Here is a 20,007-nt window from a genome sequence, read left to right on the forward strand (position 1 = left end):
TGGACCCTACCTCCCAAAGTGTCCCATGTACCATTTAAATAACTTCTTTTTTCTCTTAACCAAAATCTCTATTTCCTCAGAGATATTCGTCTCGGCCAAATGGATGGGAAACTAAGCTGATTAATTCACATAAACAGGAAAAAAAAGAGTCCTATTCCCTTAAGCTGTTTTGACTACACCATATGTGTCTAATTAAGAGGATTTAAGACCGCTTAACAAGATGAAGTTTTAATCGCACAGCCTCTCGGGAGCAGGTTAATTTACGAATTACCTACCAGCAGAGCAGGGGTGCTCTTTCCATTTGAATGTACTAGCCATCTATGAGTTGTTCATTCGTGTGCTGTGAAAAGAGCGAATGCAATAGGGACTTGTCCTCAAACCAAACAGAAGACATTGAATTTAAGGCTTGCCTGGTTTCCTCTTTATCCATTCATTTCTTAGAAACCTCTCTTCCCTCCTTCAGTAGAGCAGGCAACTCCATAGGCTTGGTTTGAGGATAAAGTCAAACTCTAATTCAAGCTAAGAAATGTTCCAGTGAGGCCTCCCCCTGTGAGATGGTGTGGATGGTCCCATCCAGAGATGATGAGCACTGGCTCAATAGGAAGTGTGGTGGCACTCTGGCAAGAGTTCCTATCCTGACCCTCAGAGTTCAGACCCACCTAGAGGGGCTAGAGCTCTGGATACCATTTGCAGTGGTGATTCGCTCCATCAAACATCAGAAAATTACTATTCGCTATCCTAACACGATGCATATAGATTGCAAGTTGAATTTAGATGACTTAATTCAACGGAAGACATCTAGTGACTAAATTTATTTGTGATTAGGATTACTACTTTATAATCCTCTAGGCTAAAATTTTTTTTCTTTGGGAGAGGTTTTTGCTATAGGGCACGTGCGCTCGCCACAAAGAGAGAGACAGAGAGACAGAAAGCGAGAAATCACCTCCCAGGGGGGATGACCACACTGTAATCCCTTCTCCTCCATTCTCCTCTCGGGATCTTGGGCATGCATGCACATGTGCCCGGTGTGAGTTTAAGCCACTGGGTCCGGGACGCAAACCACGGTCGACTACATGGGAGTCCAGCGACATAGCCATTACGCTAACTGCTGGTCCCAAAGCTAAAATTTAATAAGAATAGGTGAAATTTGTCCTGGTGGTTAAGGAAACTAGATCCCACATGACCAACCAGGCTGTTTGTGTCCTGGAACCAGCAGTCGAAGAAACACCATTGTGTGTACCCGTGGGTGACTCAAATCCTGACAGAATGGAGAAATGGAGGAAAGTGATTGTGGAGTGACTTCTCTCCATTGAGAAGTGCTTTTTCTCTTTCTCTCTTTCTGGTGAATGCACATGCCCTCTGGCAAAAGAAAAAGTGAAATAAAATTCAGTGATCTGTGGGGCCAGCAGTTAGCGTAATGGCTATGTCACTGGACTCCCATATGTTGACCATGGTTCGAGTCCTGGACCCGGTGGCTTAAACTCATGCCGGGCACGTGTGCATGCGTGCCCAAGATCCCAAGAGGAGAATGGAGGAGAAGGGATTGCGGCATGGCCATCCCCCCTGGGGAGTGATTTCTCGCTTTCTGTCTCTCTATCTCTCTCTGTCTGACGAGCACACGCGCCCTATAGCAAAAACCTCTCCGAAAAAAAAAAAAAAAATCAGTGATCTGTTATTCTTCCACATACCAACTTTCATTTGGCTTTTTTGATTTCATGTATGAAGGTTCAAAAAGTTAGTGAAAAAAAATAGAATTAAAATACAAATTTATTTTGGCACAAAAAAAGGTTAAAATCCACACATAGTTTTTTCATAATATGTATTTTCCATAAACTTTCTGAACACCTCTTTCATAAAATGAAATGCATCATTATATAGTAACTCATAAAAATGGATTGGATAAACGAATGAAATTTCTTAGAGATAAACCAATAAATTGTATTAAAAAGTGTTAAAAAAAAAAAAAACCTGAAAGTAGAAAATCTTTGCACTACTCTAAAACTGGAATGTGTTAATGGTCTTAGAAAATTTCTATTTAGAAGAAAGAACTATAACAAGAGGGAATTGAAGGGATTCAGAATAAGGCTGTACACCAGAGAAAACCATCGCAGTTCTTCAGAAGGTATTTCTCGAAGTCCCCTGTTCAGCTACTTCAACAAGCATGGTCACCCAGCCACAAGTGCTGCAGTGTTGTCACTCAGTTCCCACAGAAGACAGCCACTGCCTGTTCTGGTCTGACACCCAGCAGATTAGCCTTAGACCACCAGGCTTCTTAATTCACCATCTGTAAATGCAAGAACTTCAGCCTGTTCTTTTCAGGCTTTTGCATATGCATGAGAACCCAGGAGTTTCTGCGTCTAGGTTGCTTTCTCATTTCTGGCGTAACTAAAAAAATTAGCTTTTATTTAAAAATAGAACTTGGCAAATAAATAGCCCATAATATCACCCAAGAGCATTTGGAATGCTTTAATGAAAATAAACGGCCAAGATATGTAACTGAAAAGCACCGACTACACAGTCATGTTATTCCTTCTGATTTTATAATTTGTCACCTATGAAAAGCACATGCATTTTCAGTGGACTCACCACAAAGAGTAAACTGCATAGCCATCTGACCTTGTTTTTACTCAGCAACATAAAGAAATTTATGAGGAAAAATTAAGTAACAGATGACCAATTACCCTCCCTTATTAAAATCAATTTCATTTTTCTCAAAGAATCTCTCTTGTTTTTGGCTATACCCTTTGGTACTGTCATGATTATATTCAGATATTCAGTATTTCTTCAAGTGTGAGTTGTTTTTCACTAAATACAGGTTCTATTATAAATGTTTCTCATGCTATTTCATGGTCAGTGTCATAAATAAAAATTCCGACTTTTCTGCTATTTGAATCGGATTTGTGATTAGGATAACATTTACAGTTTTAAAAACTGAGATGTTCCATATATATTATATATATTTTTGTTTGGTTTTGATTTGTTTTTTAGAGTATCATTGTCTTCATTCTCCTGACTCAGCCACTTGGGTACCTGGGACTATGGGCACATGCCACCAAATCTAGCTTTTTAGGGTGGACTGGGAACCAAACTTGGGCTTCTCATGTGGCTTCAGCCTGTCAAGTAGCAGCGTCTGCAGGACTGCACTACCATGGCTGGGCCTTTCCTATATTTTTATATGTATCACAAAAATGTATAAAACATGGAAATTAACTATTTTCCAAAGTTTTAAAACGAAACCAATGGATCTATCAAGTCACATGTTTTGGCAACTAGATTTATTAAAAACCTTACTTTTTCCTAAGTTACTGGTGATTTTAAACTTTACCTATCAGCTTACAGTGTTTTGCAGTGGAAAATTCTAATTAATTTCACATACACATTCACATACAATATATTGTCAGACAATTGTACACAATATTCCATAATTAACAACCCTATTTTTTGTTTAGTAACTATGTATAGTCGCTGTATCTTTTTTGTCATTTTTAACTTTAACTTGTGTCAAGTTTTGTTTTGTTTAAGAGATTTTTGCTATAGGGTGTGTGTGCTCACTGGAGAGACAAAGAGAAATGACAACCCCTACTCCTCTGAGGGGGAGATGGCCATGCCACAATCCTTTCTCTTCCATTCTCTAAGGATTTTGGGTACGCATGCACGTGCACCCAGCATGAGTTTTATACCACCAGGTCTGGGACTTAAACCATGGTTAACTATGTGGGAGTCTAGTGATGTGACCATTTGCTGGTCCCTGTGTCAACTTTTTCTTGTGTAATTTTACTGCTTTTAAAGAGTCAATTCTTGACTTAATTTTCACCTTTCCATTTTACCTTTTTCTTGTTTTACTTTTATTCTTTTTTCTGTTATCTACATTTGAGTGATTTGATTTCTTTTCCTTTCTCTGAAATAAACATTCATAAAAATCTGAATTACCTTCAAATTCTGCTCTAGTCTTATCATTCAGATATTAATATGCAGTTTCTTCACTTTCATTATTGGCTAAATAACATTTAATTTTTACTTCTTCTTAGACTTAATTATTTCTTACAAGACTATTTTTGTATTTCTGAGTGTTTGGAATTGTTTTTACTGTTAGATTGGGGACACAAACAGAAAATGGAGTTGATTTAAGCCCCTTTTCCCCCCAGGTTTCTGCCATAGGTCATGTGCACTCACTGGAGAGAGACAGAGAGAGGGGAAGAGAGAAATCACTCACCAGGGGTGATGGTCATATGGCAATCCCTTCTCCTTTGTTCTCTTTCATAGGATTTTGGACACACATGCATTTGTGCCTGGCATGATGTTCACGTTGCCAGGTCCAGGACTCAAACTGTGGTTGGCCATGTGGGAATCCAGTGCCTTAGCACCACACCACCTGCTGGCCCTAATTTAAGCCTTTAATAACAGACCAGCCCCATGTCCTAGTGGTTAAGGGAGTTAGTTCCCATATGGCTGACTGCACAGTTTGAATCCCTGACCCAGTAGCTTGAAAAATATACCACGTACAGATGCATATATGCCCCAAGTCCCAACAGGGTGGAGAAATGGAGAAGGGATTTTGGTGTGACCATGCCCCATTCCCACTGTGGTTGCTTTCTCTCTCTCTCTCTGTGAGTTCACATGCCCTATGTTAATTAACACAGGTGTCTTCATATCTTCTCTGAATCTTCACAGGTTATATATCTTGTACATATTTTTTTCCTTTTTTTTTTTTTTTGGAGAGGTTTTCGCTATAGAGTGTGTGCACTCGCCAGACAGACAGAGAGAGACATAGAGACAGAAAGTGAGAAATCACCCCCCAGGGGGGATGGTCACACAGCAATCCTTTCTCCTCCATTCTCCTCTTGGGATCTTGAGCATGCACGCATACGCGCCTGGTATGAGTTTTAAGCCACCGGGTCCAGGACGTGAACCGTGGTTGACTACGTGGGAGTCCAGCGACATAACCATTATGCTAACTGCTGGTTCCCTCTTGTACATATTTATAGACACTTAAAAATCAGATTTCTGGTTAAATAGTCTGAAAGGTATATTAGACAGACCAGATTTAGACTCTTTTTAATTTTTTTAAGAGAAAGATTTTTGTTATATACCTCACAAGAGAGACAAACAGAGACAGAAAGCAAGAAATCACCTCCCAGGGGAAATGGCCACTTTGCAATCCCTTCCCCTCCATTCTCCTCTTGAAATTTTGGGCACGTATACTCACATGCCCAGTGTGAGTTTCAAGCTGCCAGGTCTGGGACTTGAATAAGGACCAGCCATGTGGGAGTCCAGCGACATAACCACTCTGCCATCTACTGGTCCCCAAATTGAGATTCTTTTATAAAGTTCTATTTTTCACATATCAAGCTCACTGATATTATGGGGACTAAATGTAGTAACATTTGTATAGTATTTATCATAGGGCCTAGCATATTGCCACTACTCAATAAATGACTGCTAGGAAGTATAACAACATAATGGTAGACTAGTGTAGCAATGCTCCTGCTAGCTCTTGTACAGGCTCAGCTGCAGTACTGACCTGGAGAGGAGTAACGAGTCTATGTTCTGGATCTGTGTTTTCTATCTGTGACATAATGTGACTAGTCTAGACACTTTCTGAAGCTATTTCCAGCTTGTTCTACATACTTTAAATCTCATTTAGAATGGCATTTTCAGGGCTCACATTCTAGCAACACCAGATGTAGGTCACACATCTCCCTTGTTCTGAAGCTACCTGCTCAAGCACTCCTTAAGGGCAAATCTCCGGCAACTAAAGTCAAGACAGAAATTTGGGACCAGCAGTTAGCGTAATGGCTATGTTGCTGAACTCCCATGTAGCCGACCACAGTGTGAGTCCTGGACCCGGTGGCTTAAACTCACGCCAGGCGTGTGTGCGTGCGTGCCCAAGATCCCGAGAGGAGACTGGAGGAGAAGTGATTGCGGCATCCCCCCTAGGGGGTGATTTCTCACTTTCTATCTCTTTGTCTCTTGTCTTTGTGGCGAGCACATGTGCCCTATAGCAAAAAACCTGTCCAAAAAAAAAAAAAAAAAAGACTGAGAAATTTTACCAAGCCTACTACTCCATCGGAATATTTTGGACAGGTAGAAATGGATCCATTATTCCTGGAATAAAAGTAAAATTTTCAAAGCTATTTATCAGCCCTACTGTGCTTTTCAGAAATGAAAGTAAAACTTCCAAAGCAGTGGAAGCCAGAGCTACACTTTTCTTCACAAAAGCTTGGCAGTCGCATTAACTTGTGTGCATTATTCTACCGCTAGGTAGCAATCCAAGTATTTAAGAGAAAAGATGGAATCCAAAGTGTTCGAATGACGGGCTATCATTAAGCACATTTCTTCATTATAAATTATTCAAAAAGGTTAGTATATACCTCCTCTATACATTTTTATCAGTATGGTTAAAACTGCCATGAAGAATGCAAATTCTTACCGTTATTAATATTTTTTAAATTTCAGTATCAGTAAGACCATCATCCGCCAACAAATGTTACCAAATGGCAATTAAAAACAAAAGCAATACTTTCAAATTGAATTATGGGCAGTGCACAAATTAATCTGATACCTTTATACCTGTCAAAAGAAAACCCGCTGTTGCAGATTTAATTCTTTCTTAAAGTATCACAGCCATTCCTACAGAAAGCACAGGCTTACCTGTGCGATAGACGAAGTTGCCTTCTGTTTCTGAGGATGATGGAGACACCAGTTCCTCTTCAAATTCATTGGAGCTAAAAGATCCCGAATGGTTCCTCTGCCTTGTTTTTCCCATCATGGCAGTGTTTGTGGCCATGACGTGTCTCAAAGAGTCGTTAAGGTAACGGTTCAACAAGCTGCTTTTGTATTTTGGGGGTGACACGTAGTCCTCACTGGCCCGGGACTCCGGCCTCGCTCCAGTTTTCATTACTGAGCTCTCACTTTTAATCACAGGATGGTGGACTGGGGTAGGATAGCCCCCTTCGTTCATGAGGTCTCTTGGAGGGTTTTCTCCATCTGCAGAGGAAGGAATAGCACTAGATGGTACTTAGATGTACTCTCCCCCAACCACCCTTGTTATATTTAATCATTAAAAAAAATATATGTATATATGAAGGAAGAATATTTAAAGTGCATAAAATGATCTTTGATATTTGAGATTAATTTTTTGGCCAAAAAAAAAAGTAGGGATTTATGTCATCTCTCCCTATGGCATTTTCATTTTAATGAATTGCACAGAAAATGTTATTCTGACACACGATAAATCTATAAACAAGAGGAAACAGCCATCATTCTGTTGGTCATTTATAATACTGTAAAAATGAAGTTACCTCATGCAGTAAAAAAAGACCATGAGAGCACCATCGTGCTTTGTGGTCCAACCTTAAAAATAGCAATTGAGGCCAAGCAAAGAAAGAAAAGTAAAAATATTCACAAACCTTCGGAGCACGAGTCATCACTGCTTACACTAAGCCGCTCAGCGTTGCCTTGAACGTACTTGTTGTATAACTTTATTCTTAAAGCCCAGCTTAAATCTGGCTGTCGAACAGTATTCTTAAGCCGACGTCTTGCGTTTGCAAACCAGTTTGACACCTAAAACAGTATTGTTTGTTCAGTGAGTGAACCATGAAAACATTATCCATCATGCAAATATTTTCTTATAAGGGACAGTAAGTCTGAGATCTCCCAGCATCTCTGATCAACAGTTCCGGGACAAAAGATTATGGACATTTTTATCTATTCATTCATCCAGCAAACATGCTAAGCACTAACTATAAAGATGGAACACTTACTGTCATCTGGGAATAAGAAAAATGAGGAGGTCTTGCAATCAAAAAATTTTAGTAAGAGGAAAGTCTACAAAAAGATATAGGAGGAGCCAGTAGGTGGTGTGGTGGTTAAGGGCGCTGAACTCCTGCATGGCTGACCAGAGTTCCTGAGTCTTGGACCTGGCAGCTTGCTTTTTCGCTTTCTCACTCTCTTTCATTCTGTCTCTCTCTGGTCACGTTAAAAAAATAAATAGCGACTGGCAAATGGCATGGTGGTTAAAAGCGCTGGACTCCTACATGGCTGACTGCAGTTTGAGTCCCAGACCTGGCAGCTTGCTTTCTCACTTTCTCTCTCTTTCTTTCTCTCTCTCTCACACACACTCACTCTCTCTCCCATTCTGGTCAAATTTAAATAAATAAATTTAAATAAAGTAATTATTTTTAAAACATTTAATAAATAAATAAGTAAAATAATTATTTTTTTTTAAAAGAAGATAAAGGCGAGGGCCTGCAGGTAGCAAGGAGGTTAAGATGCTGGATTCCACATGGTCGACTGTGTGATTTGAGACCCAGAACCAGCAGCTCGGAAATCATACTGGGCGTGTGTGTGTATGTGTGTGTGCCCAAAACTCCAAGAGGAGACTGGAGAAGAGGCTGTGGCATCACCATCTTTCCTGGAGGGTTATCTATCACTTTCCCCTTCTCTGTCTCTCTCTGGTGTGTGCATGCATCCTATAGCAAAGAACTAAAAAAATGAAACAAAAGAAAAGGAAAAAAAAGATACAGAAGAGAATACAAATAAGAAACCTGAGAGAGAATGTGATAAATGGCACATAAGGCCTTAACATAAAAATGCCAGGAGTCTGAAGAACTTCTTCTGTGTAACTCAAGACTTCATGAGGAGTTTAAGCTAGGCCTCAAGGGGGAGGCCAGGATACATCAGGTAGGGAAGTATATTCCCAACAGAGGACATGGGAACAAATATAGCGAATTCCGGAGACAGCGTGGCGGGCGAGGAGGGCAGAGTGAAAGATGACCTTGAGCTCTCGGAACTGTAAAATTCAGAGAAGGGCGGTGCTGTGCTCAGGAAGGAAGTATAACTTTTTGAAGAGAAATCAATGTTTGCTTTAGGGAATGTCTAGTCTGAGGTGCTAAAAAAGCATACAGGTGAGATGTCAGCATGAAAGTAAAAGTGGAATCTGCGGCTTAAGGGAACGCACAGAGTCGAATCTGTGAGGGCAGCAGAATGGGGAGAGGGGCAAGAACCAAGCTCCGGGAGCCACCAGGGATGAAAGCGGTGGGATTACAAAAAGGGGGCGAGCAAAAACCAGAGCAGTCAGAGATGCAAGGGGAGAAGAAAAATCCAGTGCAAGGGTTTCTTGAGCAAATAGGTAAAAATAAAAAATAAAATCCTAAAACTCAAAAAAACCAACACTACAACAAAGAAAAGTTCCTTCCATTCTTTTCCTTAAGGTGTTATTGGATTTCTAGAGACTAAAATGGTTCCTTTCTCTTTTTGGAGAGGTTTTTGCTGAAGGGCACATGCGCTTGCCAGACAGAGACAGAGAGACAGAAAGTGAGAAATCACCCCCCAAGGGGAGATGACCACATCACAATCCCTTCTCCTCCATTTTCCTCTCTGGATCTTGGGCACACACGCACACGTGCCTGGCGTGAGTTTTAAGCTACCGGGTCTGGGACTCGAACCGTGGTTGAGTACATGGGTGTCCAGTGACATAGCCATTATGCTAACTGCTGGTCCTCATAGAGACTAAAATGGTTCTTGAGATCATTCCTAAAATATCAGGCTATTTTAAAAACCCAAAAGGGCAGAGTCAGCCCCACCGCCCAGTGGTTAAGAGAGTCGGATCCCATATGGTCAACCACAGTTCAAATTCGAGTCCCGGAGGCTTGAAAAACACGCCAGGCACAGGCCTATGTGTGCCGAAAATGCGGACAGGATGGAGAAATGGAGACTTGCAGCATAACTGTGCCCTACGGTGGCGCTTTTCTCCACTCCCACTCCATTTTTGTTTTTATCTGGTGAACACACACACACTCTAGCAATTAAAACAATAAAAAATACAAACAAAACTGAAAGGACAATATTTGCCTCTAAAAGAATAAAACATGGCAAGAGAATTAAGTCTTTCTGCCAGTTTGTTCGAGAACGTGACTGCCTTACTCCAATGGTGTGTGTAGCAGTGTTTGCACTGGAAGCTTCTATTTAATTTAAAAGCTTATACTATAAAGACACCATTTTTGTACATTGCTGAAGTTCTAATTACTGGATGAAACTGGTGAATTTTACTCTGAACAAAAACCAAGATTACATACTTTTTCTTCCCATCCCCAGGGGTAATACCTAGTCGTTTCCCCATATATGTCCACCATTCAATCTATTCTGCTGTCCTCCCTCCTTTGTTCCTTAAACAATAGTAACTGTCCTTTCAAATGCATGTACAATGTGGCATTACCTCACTACGGCATTTCAGAAATCTTACTCTTCATCACTTCCTCTTTCTGTTAAGCCGTGCTATTAGGCTCATGATTCCGTGTGACTTCAGATTCTCTGTGTTTTCCATCCTCTACAGACAGACAACTTCTAGGGCTATTTATTCGACATACTGAGTAGCTGTTGTTCTTTAGCCGTGGTGTGAAGTGCCATGCATGAACAAGCTGCATTTCCTGTACCCCTTGAAGGATGAGCAATGAAGGACTAGGCCCGATTAGCTGGGAAAATCAGGAGAGCACTCACGTGGAAGCCTAAAGTGCCTGGTCCTCTTTCTCACTATAGTTCACAAACGTCCCTCTGATTCTCCAACTCACTGCCAATATTTTCCTCCAACTCCTCATTACTACTAACTAGGAATTTTACAACATTCTTCTTTCTAACTTCCCCTATCTTCCATTCTGTTTTGTTTTTTTTAAAATTATTTTATTTAGATTTATTTATTTTAATTTGACTAGAGAGGGGAAGAAAGAGAGAGAGAGAGTGAGAAAGCAAGCTGCCAGGTCCAGGATTTGAACAGTGGTCGGCCATGTGGGAGTCCAGCAGCCTTAACCACCACACCACCTGCCAGCCCAGCCATTCTGTTCTCTTAAATGGTTTTTTTTCCTCCCTAGAGGGCACATGGGCTCACCAGAGAGAGGAAAGAGCGAGAGAGAGGGGGCGAATAAAGCACGCCCCATGCTGAACGGTCCCACCGCAATCCCTTCTCTTCTCCAGCCCGTCCTCCTTTCAGGATTTTGGGCATCCATGCACTTGCATGCTTCTCAAGTCCTGAGGGTGGAACTCTAATGAGCAGTCAACCATGTCAGATCCGGCTGCTTTAACCACCAGGCCACGAGGCCAGTCCCTCTTAAATGGATTTGAACAACCATCACCAAATTCAAGTGCTGACGTAGGCTTTTGATGTGATGGTTTAACTTCTTTGAGTCCTCACTAATGTCCTGTTATCCTAGAACAAGCATAATGGAAGCAGTCCTGTTTCCTTGTTCTCAATCTGCTGAAAATGTGATGTATGAATTTAGATAAGTCATTCAGCTTTCCCAAACTTCAAATCATATAAAATGAATCGAATAGTTCCTCAAATCCTTGCCAACTTTGTAAACGAAGGTTGTGAATCCAGCACAAGCTCCCCCACCATAGCATGAAATCCCTTCCAAGTTCGCAGTAATCTACTGTCTGCTCGTGACTGGTCCTCTCTTTAGTGACGAGGTGTGTGTTCATGTTCTTCTCTCTCCTCTCAAGGACAGGGGACAGGCTTCAATGCTCTCATGCCTATCTCACTTATATTGATTTGATTCCAACTCCCAAACTTTTTTTTTTGTCACTTTCTTTACAGCATATATAACTCAGATTAGCCTTTAATCTTAGCTAATCTTAAATCTCAGCACAACCATCACATGGTGTTAAAAATCCAGTTCTTATGAAACTCTTCATATAATAAAAATGCAATGGCGTTCTAATTTAAAAACACATTAATAGGGGCCGGCAGATGGCATGGTGGTTTAAGGTGCTGGACTCCCACATGGCTGACTGTGGTTTGCATCCTGGACCTGGCGGCTTCCTTTTTCACTTTCTCTCACTTTCTCTCTCTCTCTCTCTCTCTCTGTCCCTCTCTGGTCAAATTAAAATAAATAAATAAATAAAGTTAAATAAAATAATTATTTTAAAAAACACATTAATACACTATAATCCTAACACAGAAAACGAGAACCCTTTAAATGTCATGAAGGATTAACTAGCATTTCAAATATAGGGCCATATCCCTTTTACGACTTATGGACTCCTAGTTCTTAACTTACAGTTCTTATAATAGTTACACATTAGGGGATTTTCCAGAAAGGCTTGATGATGTCTCACATAAACTGTTTCTAAACTGATTTCATAAGCTTGACTGGCACCAAGTCTGGTAGTATTTTTATTCTGTCAGTATTTTATGATCAGAAATTTAACAGCTAGATACACTCTGAAATGTTTGATATTTGTTTGCATTAAGACCTGCACACAGCAGACAAATCATAGATTAATGAATTAAATTTTTTTTTATAGTTTTTTCCATCCATTTCACTGCAGGTAAAAAGTTCAGTTCAAACTTTCTACCTTTAACCTACGATGGATTCCTTCAGATTGCCATTCATATTCTTTTTAAGGTGTATTTTATGTGAAGCAGGTCTCCTTACCAAGGGTAAGCTCTGGAACAGCATTTTAATGTCAAACTCTGCTTCAAAAAACCTGTATTTTATAGCGAAAGCTTAGAGACCCAAATACCTAGAAGCTGGCAGAGGAAAACCAAGAAATTTCCATCCTACTCTAACGGAGGTGTTTACATTCATCATATTGACAGAGTAATCATTATACTAAGCCCAAAGGGATAAACTGGCATCTGTCCACTGAACATACTGATTAACAAACGTATTCTGGGTTATTCAGCTGAAAAACTGAGCACCTCACTTCCACACCTTCTAGCATAACATTTGGAATTCCGTAGTAGGACTAACTGTGAGATGTTGTCAGATCTTTACCAGTGCTGTAAGCCTTGTAGTTGATAATGACAAACAGCTCACACATGCATAATGGCAGAAGTCCTCAATACCAAACAGACAGAATTGTGCCAAGGGGCTAAAATCTTGCAACTTAGCAGTTTTGACCAATTAGTACAAGGGTATATGACAGACCCCTGAAATTTTTATTATAAGAGGAGGAAGTATTAATATTCAGTTATTATTCATTGGTAAGTTCCATATCTTTCAGTGATATACAATTCCAATTGCATACCTTTTTATATTATTTCAAAATAAGCTGTCTATATTTTAGGAGACCAGAGTATGTATATATATATTTTTTTCAACTTTTTTTTAGAGAGAGATCTTTGCCATAAGGCATGTATGCTTATGGTGAGACAGAGTGAGACAGAGAGAGAAAGCGAGATATCATGCCCCTGGGGGGGTGGCCACACTGCAATCCCTTCTCCTGCATTCTCCTCTTGGGATTTGGGACACGCACACACACACACCCCACGTGAGTTTTAAGCCTTTGAGTCTGTGGTCAACCACGTGGGAGTCCAGCGACATAACCATTTACACCACCTGCTGGTCCTGACCAGAGCATATTTTTATAAGGTTTGACTAATGATCACTCTATAGGAACCAAGCATGGTGGAATATTTTGCTTGGTTAAAATCAAAGTGCATGGACACACACAAACATCATCTCCTTGATAATTTTATAAAAAATGCTTCTATCTTATTAAGATGTAAGATGCCAGATTAATAAGGCAAGTGAGAATTAAACATACAACAAATTGGGACCAACTGCCAAGTCTAGTGAACAAAAATAAATAAAAGTTGCATATAATTCCTTCTGCATCATTTTCCAGGGATGAAAAAAATGTAAATGCTGATTAATATCCTCACAGCTTCTATTAATCAGAAAAAGTAACTTTTGAGGTCTTAAAAGGTATGTCTTCCACTAAGATTTCAGTTTTTAATATCTAAGCTTCGAGGGAAATTGCTGACCAGGCTTCCCTACTTCCTTGTCAAGTTAAGACTAGTCAAATAAGGCAAAATTACTTTGTGTGCAAATCAGACACATGTCAAAAGGAAAATGTTAAGTGTAAAAGAAACCCTTGAAATACAAGATATTCTTGTAATTAAGAGGTAAATAGTTTTGCTGACAGGTTGTTGAAATAAACCATGAGACATAAGCGATAAGGAGGCATTGCAATAAACAAGAAATAGGAGTCTGGACAGATAGGAGGAAAACGATCCACATTCGTATATAGACAGATGTATCTGTTAAATTTTCCAGACATTTTTGAAGAAAATAAAATGTGTGACCGTTGTGTTATTCTTTAGAACGTTATGACCTTAAAGATAACAAGCTACCCCCTGTGTAGTCCCTATAATCGCAGAGGTTTTAAAACCAGAACACCTTAGATTTTAAGACGTCCTCAAATTGTCAGAGAGGTGTCCTGGAGAGCCACGTGGTGATTATAGAGTTATTTCCCAAAAGGAACCTATTCACTCGACAAACAGGTACAGTCGGTTTCCGATACGGGACTGCCAGGGTGACATGGCATGTACAGAGGAGTAAGACAAGATCAAGCGTCTCAAGAAGCCGGACTCCACAGGAGAAATGTATTCACTGGGCGGATCTGATTCATTCCATAGCAGTCTAATTTGCAGAGACCAAAAGTTTTACTCAGATCACAGCTTTCTATTTTCTCCCCCAACGTGTAAAGTATTTACATAATTTATTTGGTTTTCCAGAGTCAGAATTTGCGTTAGATGTTTAATTTATGTCTGACTTATATAAGTCCCTATATATAAAAAAGAGAGATAAAAGCATGTGTATTTATGTATGCATATTTTTGTTTTAATATGGACATTCCATTGTACCCAACTGAAACTAACTGGTCCCAAACAGGATTACATATAAAGTCTCTTGGTAGCTTTATATATTTCAATTTTTTCCATTTATTGCTTTAAAGCTCCAGAAATCAATTTTATTTGTGATAACATTTGGAAATCATTATACAGGTATCACTTCTTATTATAAATAATTGTCTTTGCCCCATTTAAAAATTGCAGAGTTTTAAATGGGCATTTTTATCTTTTGAGGACTAGTGAAAGAGGAAAAAGGCTTTTAAATTAAAATTTCATGTATTTACCAAGATATAAACACAAAAAGAATTATTCCTAGTAGCAAGTAGTTTGATTTTGTAATAAAATTACAACTACCTGTAACTTGACAAAACCACTGCACAAGAAAATTTAAATGCCAGGGCCGGCAGGTGGCATGATGATTAAGGTGCTGGACTCCCACATGGCCCACTTCCGCTGGAATTCCAGACCTGGCCACTTGTCTTCTCGTTTTTTCCCTTCTCTCGCTCTGTCTCTTTGATCAAATGTAAAAAATAATTATAAATAATAAACAAATAATAAAATTAAATACAGAAATAATTTGAAAAAGAAAATTTAAATGCCTATTCTAACAACGTTACTTTTCACAATTAAAAATGTTCTAAAACATGTCATAAATTTTTTTGCTTTATGAATGAAAAAGAATTGAAAGCATTAAATACGGATGTATATAATCGACCAAACAGTCTCATGTTCTATTGCTGACATCATTGTGAAATATTCAAATAACTCAAAAACTAGTGTCTTTTCAAAATAAACTGAAATTTGAGTATACATATTTGTTTCCATAAGTCAAGCTTTTCTAACTGTAATAATTTATTTAGAAACTACTTTTGCAAATAACTGGAAAAAGTTCATAGTTTTATGTTAAACAGAAAGCAAGCCAAGAACACTAAATTAATTTTCTCCTCTAGTGCAGCAGTAAGTCACTATTAATACTATTACCAATTAATGCAAAAGAAGTCACATGTTTTCCTGTAATTGCATCCTGAAAATAAGTGGACAGATACATATTACAGTTCTGATAAGCCTGACAATAGGTCAACTTTCATGTCTGCAAAACTTTCCAGCTATTCCAGAAAAACCTCTAAAAAAAAAAAAAAAAAAAAACCCAAAAACCAAAAAACTTTCCAGCTATTCCTAAGTGACAATTTTAAATACTCTGAAAAGCAATTTTTTATTTTATCTAACAAATATTGGGGGTGGAGGTTCCCCTTTACTGTAAGTTTAATGGGATGGGTGGCCAAAATTTCACGATTGCCATCATGTAGGGCCATTGTCATGTACACAGCTTCTCAGTTCTTTAGCTCCTCAGTTCCTTCTGAGTAAATGGTTCTGTTTTGCCTGTAAAAACGTTCATGCCACCATATTTATAATATCAAGGAAAACTGTGATGGAAAGAGCATTTGTTCTGCAATGGTATTATTTTACTTTCAGGCCTATCTCTGCCCTTACTCTTAACTTCCAAGTCATCCGTTGGGTATGGTATGTCATTTGTAAAATGTTGATGGTAGTGCTCTATATCACCAGTGGTGTTTCGTGACTAGCAAGTAAGATTACCGTTGGAAAAGCTAATCAAGTGTAAAGTCGTGCTGGTTACTACAGAAGAAACAAACTTGGACTGTTTGTCTACCTCCTAAAAAGGAAGCCACCCAGAACTTCCCACTCCTGAAGCCCAGTAGAAAAGACACAGCAGGCCTTGAATTCCAACTAACGTCTGTGATGGTTCCTACTGAAAAGAAAACACGTCCAAGTCACTTACTGCCTTGGTACCCACTATTCCTAGCTGTTCCTAATGGTCATTTTGAAAGTCACCCAGCACTTGAACTTTCATATAGGATCTTCCTATGGAGTATATCCTGTTGTATGGGTCTCAAAGTGGGTCCAGAGCCAGCAGCTTCAACCTCACCTGGGAATTTGTAAGTAAAGCGAAACTTTCGGCCAGCCCAGGACCTATGGAATCAGAAACTCTCTCAATCTGTAGTTCAATCAGCCTCAAGGCGATTCGGATCTGCCCTAGAGTCTGAAAATGAACTGCGGGTGGGTGGTATCCTCTGTATTTGCCCACAAAGGGCGAAGGAGTCCCCCCATTCTCCACTTCTTCATCTCATACTCGGTGGTGGACTTGTCACCTCCCACCCTTCCACGCATCCCCTCCTGGACTGCGCGTCTGCACTGAACTGACAGAGAAGGCTGAGGAGAAACTCAGAAACTGCTCTGCCACCACAGAAGACCTCTGCACCTGTGCCAACCGACATCGTCCTCCGCCGCGGGAGCCAGGCTGTGTGGACGCCCCTCTTATGGCTCCTCTCGGTCCCTGCCCAGGGAGGGGCGCCACGGGAAAAAGGCACACACACAAGGGCGCCACTCCTTTGCCGCTCGCTGGTGCATGGATGTGGGACTTGATGGGTCCTACCCGATTACCTGCACTAGCGTCATCTGCGACCCGAGGGCCAAGAGAATCTTCTCGGTCTTGGTGGGATACGGATTGTCGCGGTGCTTGTAAAGCCACTGCTTGAGGGGCCGCGCCATGTCTTGCAGCGCCTGCCGTTTGTGCCGCACCTTCCCGCCATTCTGCCGGGCCCTGGGACGCGGGGAGAGGAGACCTGGTGAGCACCGTCCTGCAGGGGGCCACCGGGGCGGTCCCACACTCCGCTGCGGAGCCCCGCCTCGCACCCCACGGCATCCAGTCGGCTCCGCAGGGAGCCCCACGACGATGCAAGACGCTAGATTGATCTGGAAAGGGGGACCCTAAACCCTGTGACCTAAGGCTAGGGGTTTTGGACACGGTGCTTAAGCGGTTTGAAGAAACCTGTCGTGCAAGCTGCAGATCTGGGTAGCGGGGCTGCCACCCTTCCCTCGTCGGCCGGCACCGCGTCCTCCCGTGGCCCTGGCGTAGCCGGCCGGGAGGGGTCTGCAGCCGGCTCCCAAACACTCCTCCAGGACCGCCCCGCTGCTTCCCGCTTCTCGTCCTCCGGGTAGGGGAAGGTCGCCCACTGCACAGAGTGAATAAAGCAACGGAGGGGAACACGGGCGCTCTCCGGACTCACTCCTACCTCCTTTGATCCTCTGGAAAAGGGGGGGGGGAGCTTGCGGAAGAGGGGTTGTGGAGGAAAGCTACAGGACCCGAAAGACCGCCGGGGCCGTTTCCGGCCTAAGGGGAGCTGGAAGTATGGAAATCGAAGTCCCACCGGGTAACGTAGAAAGGGCGCCAGAGAAGCATTCTCGAAGGAAGGAGGCTGCGGCAGGAGCAGGCCCGGAGCCGGGAGCCCCGCGCTGGGCGCTGCGTTCCCGGGCGGCTCCGAGAGGTGTCGCCGCGCGGCCGCGGGCTGCTGGGGAGGCTCTCACGCCTGCGCTGCAGCCTCCCGGGCTTCGGCCTCTTTAAACACTTTGAAATGCAATCCCATCCGAACCGACTGGTACTAGTATTTTGACGAAACCTAATCTCTATTTTACTAACTAGCGACGCCGCATTACAAGCAGCTGATGCAATTGTCCAGGTGGAGGTGGCCAGGACGGCCGCCCCTCCCCCCCGCGGAACACGCGGGGAGTCGCCAGGACCTGGTGGGACCCACATTGCCCTCCACGCCCGGCCCACCCGCGAGCTCCCGGCCGCCAGGCGCCTCCTCGCCCGGTGAGACCAAAAGCCAGCCCAGGAGGCCTGCCCCCCCCACTCCCTGGCTCGCAGCCAGTCCCGCCGCGCGGTGCGCGCCCCCAGGACGCCCTGCGGAAACCGACAGCCCCAACCGCCAGTCCGAGGCCGGGGGTCCGTGAGGCAGTGGCAAGGGCCAGTGGGGACAGAGGGGTCTGACATGGGAATCCCCAACTGCTTGGCCCTGTCCTGGTCCTGTGCATCCCGCCCCATCCTTCTGAGTCGGCGGACCCAAGAGGGGCAAGGAACCTGCTCCCCTGAGGTCCAGGCGGTGCAGGACTGAGGGGCAGCTCCCAGCGTCCTCATTTTCCAGCAAGCCTCTTCTGAGCTGTCCTGATGAATCGACCCATCGTGTTCTGAGAAACTAATCCCTCAAAATGGGAACGTGCCAGTCCAGGAGGCGCTGCCCTGCCCTCGGAGGCAACCCCACGCGCCCCACCCGCAGGCCACTCGCCGCCACCACCCTGCGTGCTGCAGGCCCCCCGGGAGGCAGGGCCCCCAGGAGCGTGCGCATACCCGGTCCTCCGGTGTCGCAGGCCGAGGTTGTCCTTGAGGGGCGGGCCGTCGGGAATGCCCACCTCGGGGCGGACGTGGGGACTGTCCAGAACGCTGCCGTAGGGCCGGCCGCCCCGATCCCGCTCCGGAGCGCCTCCGTCCTCAAAAAGCACGGCGCCGCTGAGCTTGTTGAAGACGATGGTGTTCATGGTGCGGGCGGACAGGGACGCGAGGCGCAGCTGCAGCGCCTCCGGGCCAGGCCGCCGGGAGCTCCGCAACAGGGCTTGGGCTCTAGGAGAGGAAGAGCATCAGGTTACCCGCGGACAGCGCTCGTACTCCCGCAGGTCCTGGCCCCCAATTCCGCAAAGGCGCCAGGCTGCAAAGCACCTGGACCAGGGCCCCGCTGTTCTCCCCGCCCGCTTAAACCCCAGCCATCCCCCGCCGCACCCGCCCTCCGGGACAGGTCCCCGGCCTCCTCCCAGCCTGGGAGATTGAGTCCCACCCCTACACCCCGAGAACTTCAATCCGGAGTAATTTACCAACGGAGGTAAATGAAAGTAATCCCATGCCAGCCTCCGGGCCTCTGGGAGAAGCACTCCGTAAACCGGAGCTGGACAGGCCTGGGGCGGCTCATGTTCTTAAATCGCAACGGAAGACCAAAGACTCTCGGGGCGCCCACTTGGGCACGGAAGAGGTTGGAAGGAAGGGAAGATTTGGGGTACTATAAACGATCGCACCCGCCAGGCCTAGTTAACGAGTCCCGGGCCGTACCGGTATTTGGGGGTTTCCTGTTTTTCAGATCCTGTGAGGGTTGGCTGAATCCCCTGCGTCTAATATCGGTTACGGTGCCAGGGGTGGGGTGGGAGTGAGGGCAGGGAAAGTTAGGAGCGGACTCCATCCAGAGTTGGAAGTTACGTGACATCAGGGACAAATGCGCACACTCTCCCCTCTCCCAAGCCACCCTGTCATCCAACCCGCCCCGGGACGCGCACGTCCTGGATGGTTGAGGGCGCCGGGTTCGAGGTCCCGGGTCTCCGGAGCCCACGGCCAGTGTTAACTTCTAACGCAGCGCGAGTGCGAGACGCCCACACTGAGCCCCCACCCCCGCCCCAGGAACCCGGGGGGTGGGAGGCGGGGAAGGTATCGGCGCACCTCCGGACCGCGGTCGGGGAAAGCCTGCAGCTCACCTCTA

The 20,007-nt window shown here is 43.6% G+C and overlaps 1 protein-coding gene across 2 annotated transcripts in view; it reads right to left on the reverse strand.

Annotated features, from left to right (window-relative positions):
* The window catches only part of MKX (mohawk homeobox), an 82,250-nt gene extending 63,028 nt beyond the window's left edge, over positions 1–19,222 (reverse strand). The window contains exons 1-4 of one of the 2 annotated variants that reach the window (XM_027770068.1): positions 18,837–19,221; positions 17,093–17,252; positions 7,410–7,563; positions 6,652–6,987 (exon numbers count right to left, since the gene is read on the reverse strand). In XM_027770068.1, coding sequence (XP_027625869.1) covers positions 6,652–6,987; positions 7,410–7,563; positions 17,093–17,252; positions 18,837–19,024 — 838 coding nt within the window. In that variant the 5' untranslated portion in view covers positions 19,025–19,221. Of the gene's footprint in view, positions 1–6,651; positions 6,988–7,409; positions 7,564–17,092; positions 17,253–18,836 lie in introns of both variants that reach the window. The other variant, XM_027770084.1, reaches the window with a different exon arrangement.
* Positions 19,223–20,007: the final 785 nt, after the last annotated feature.

This window comes from Tupaia chinensis, unplaced genomic scaffold (assembly GCF_000334495.1).
Source record: "Tupaia chinensis unplaced genomic scaffold, TupChi_1.0 Scaffold000001_1, whole genome shotgun sequence".
Taxonomy (NCBI): Eukaryota; Metazoa; Chordata; class Mammalia; order Scandentia; family Tupaiidae; genus Tupaia; species Tupaia belangeri.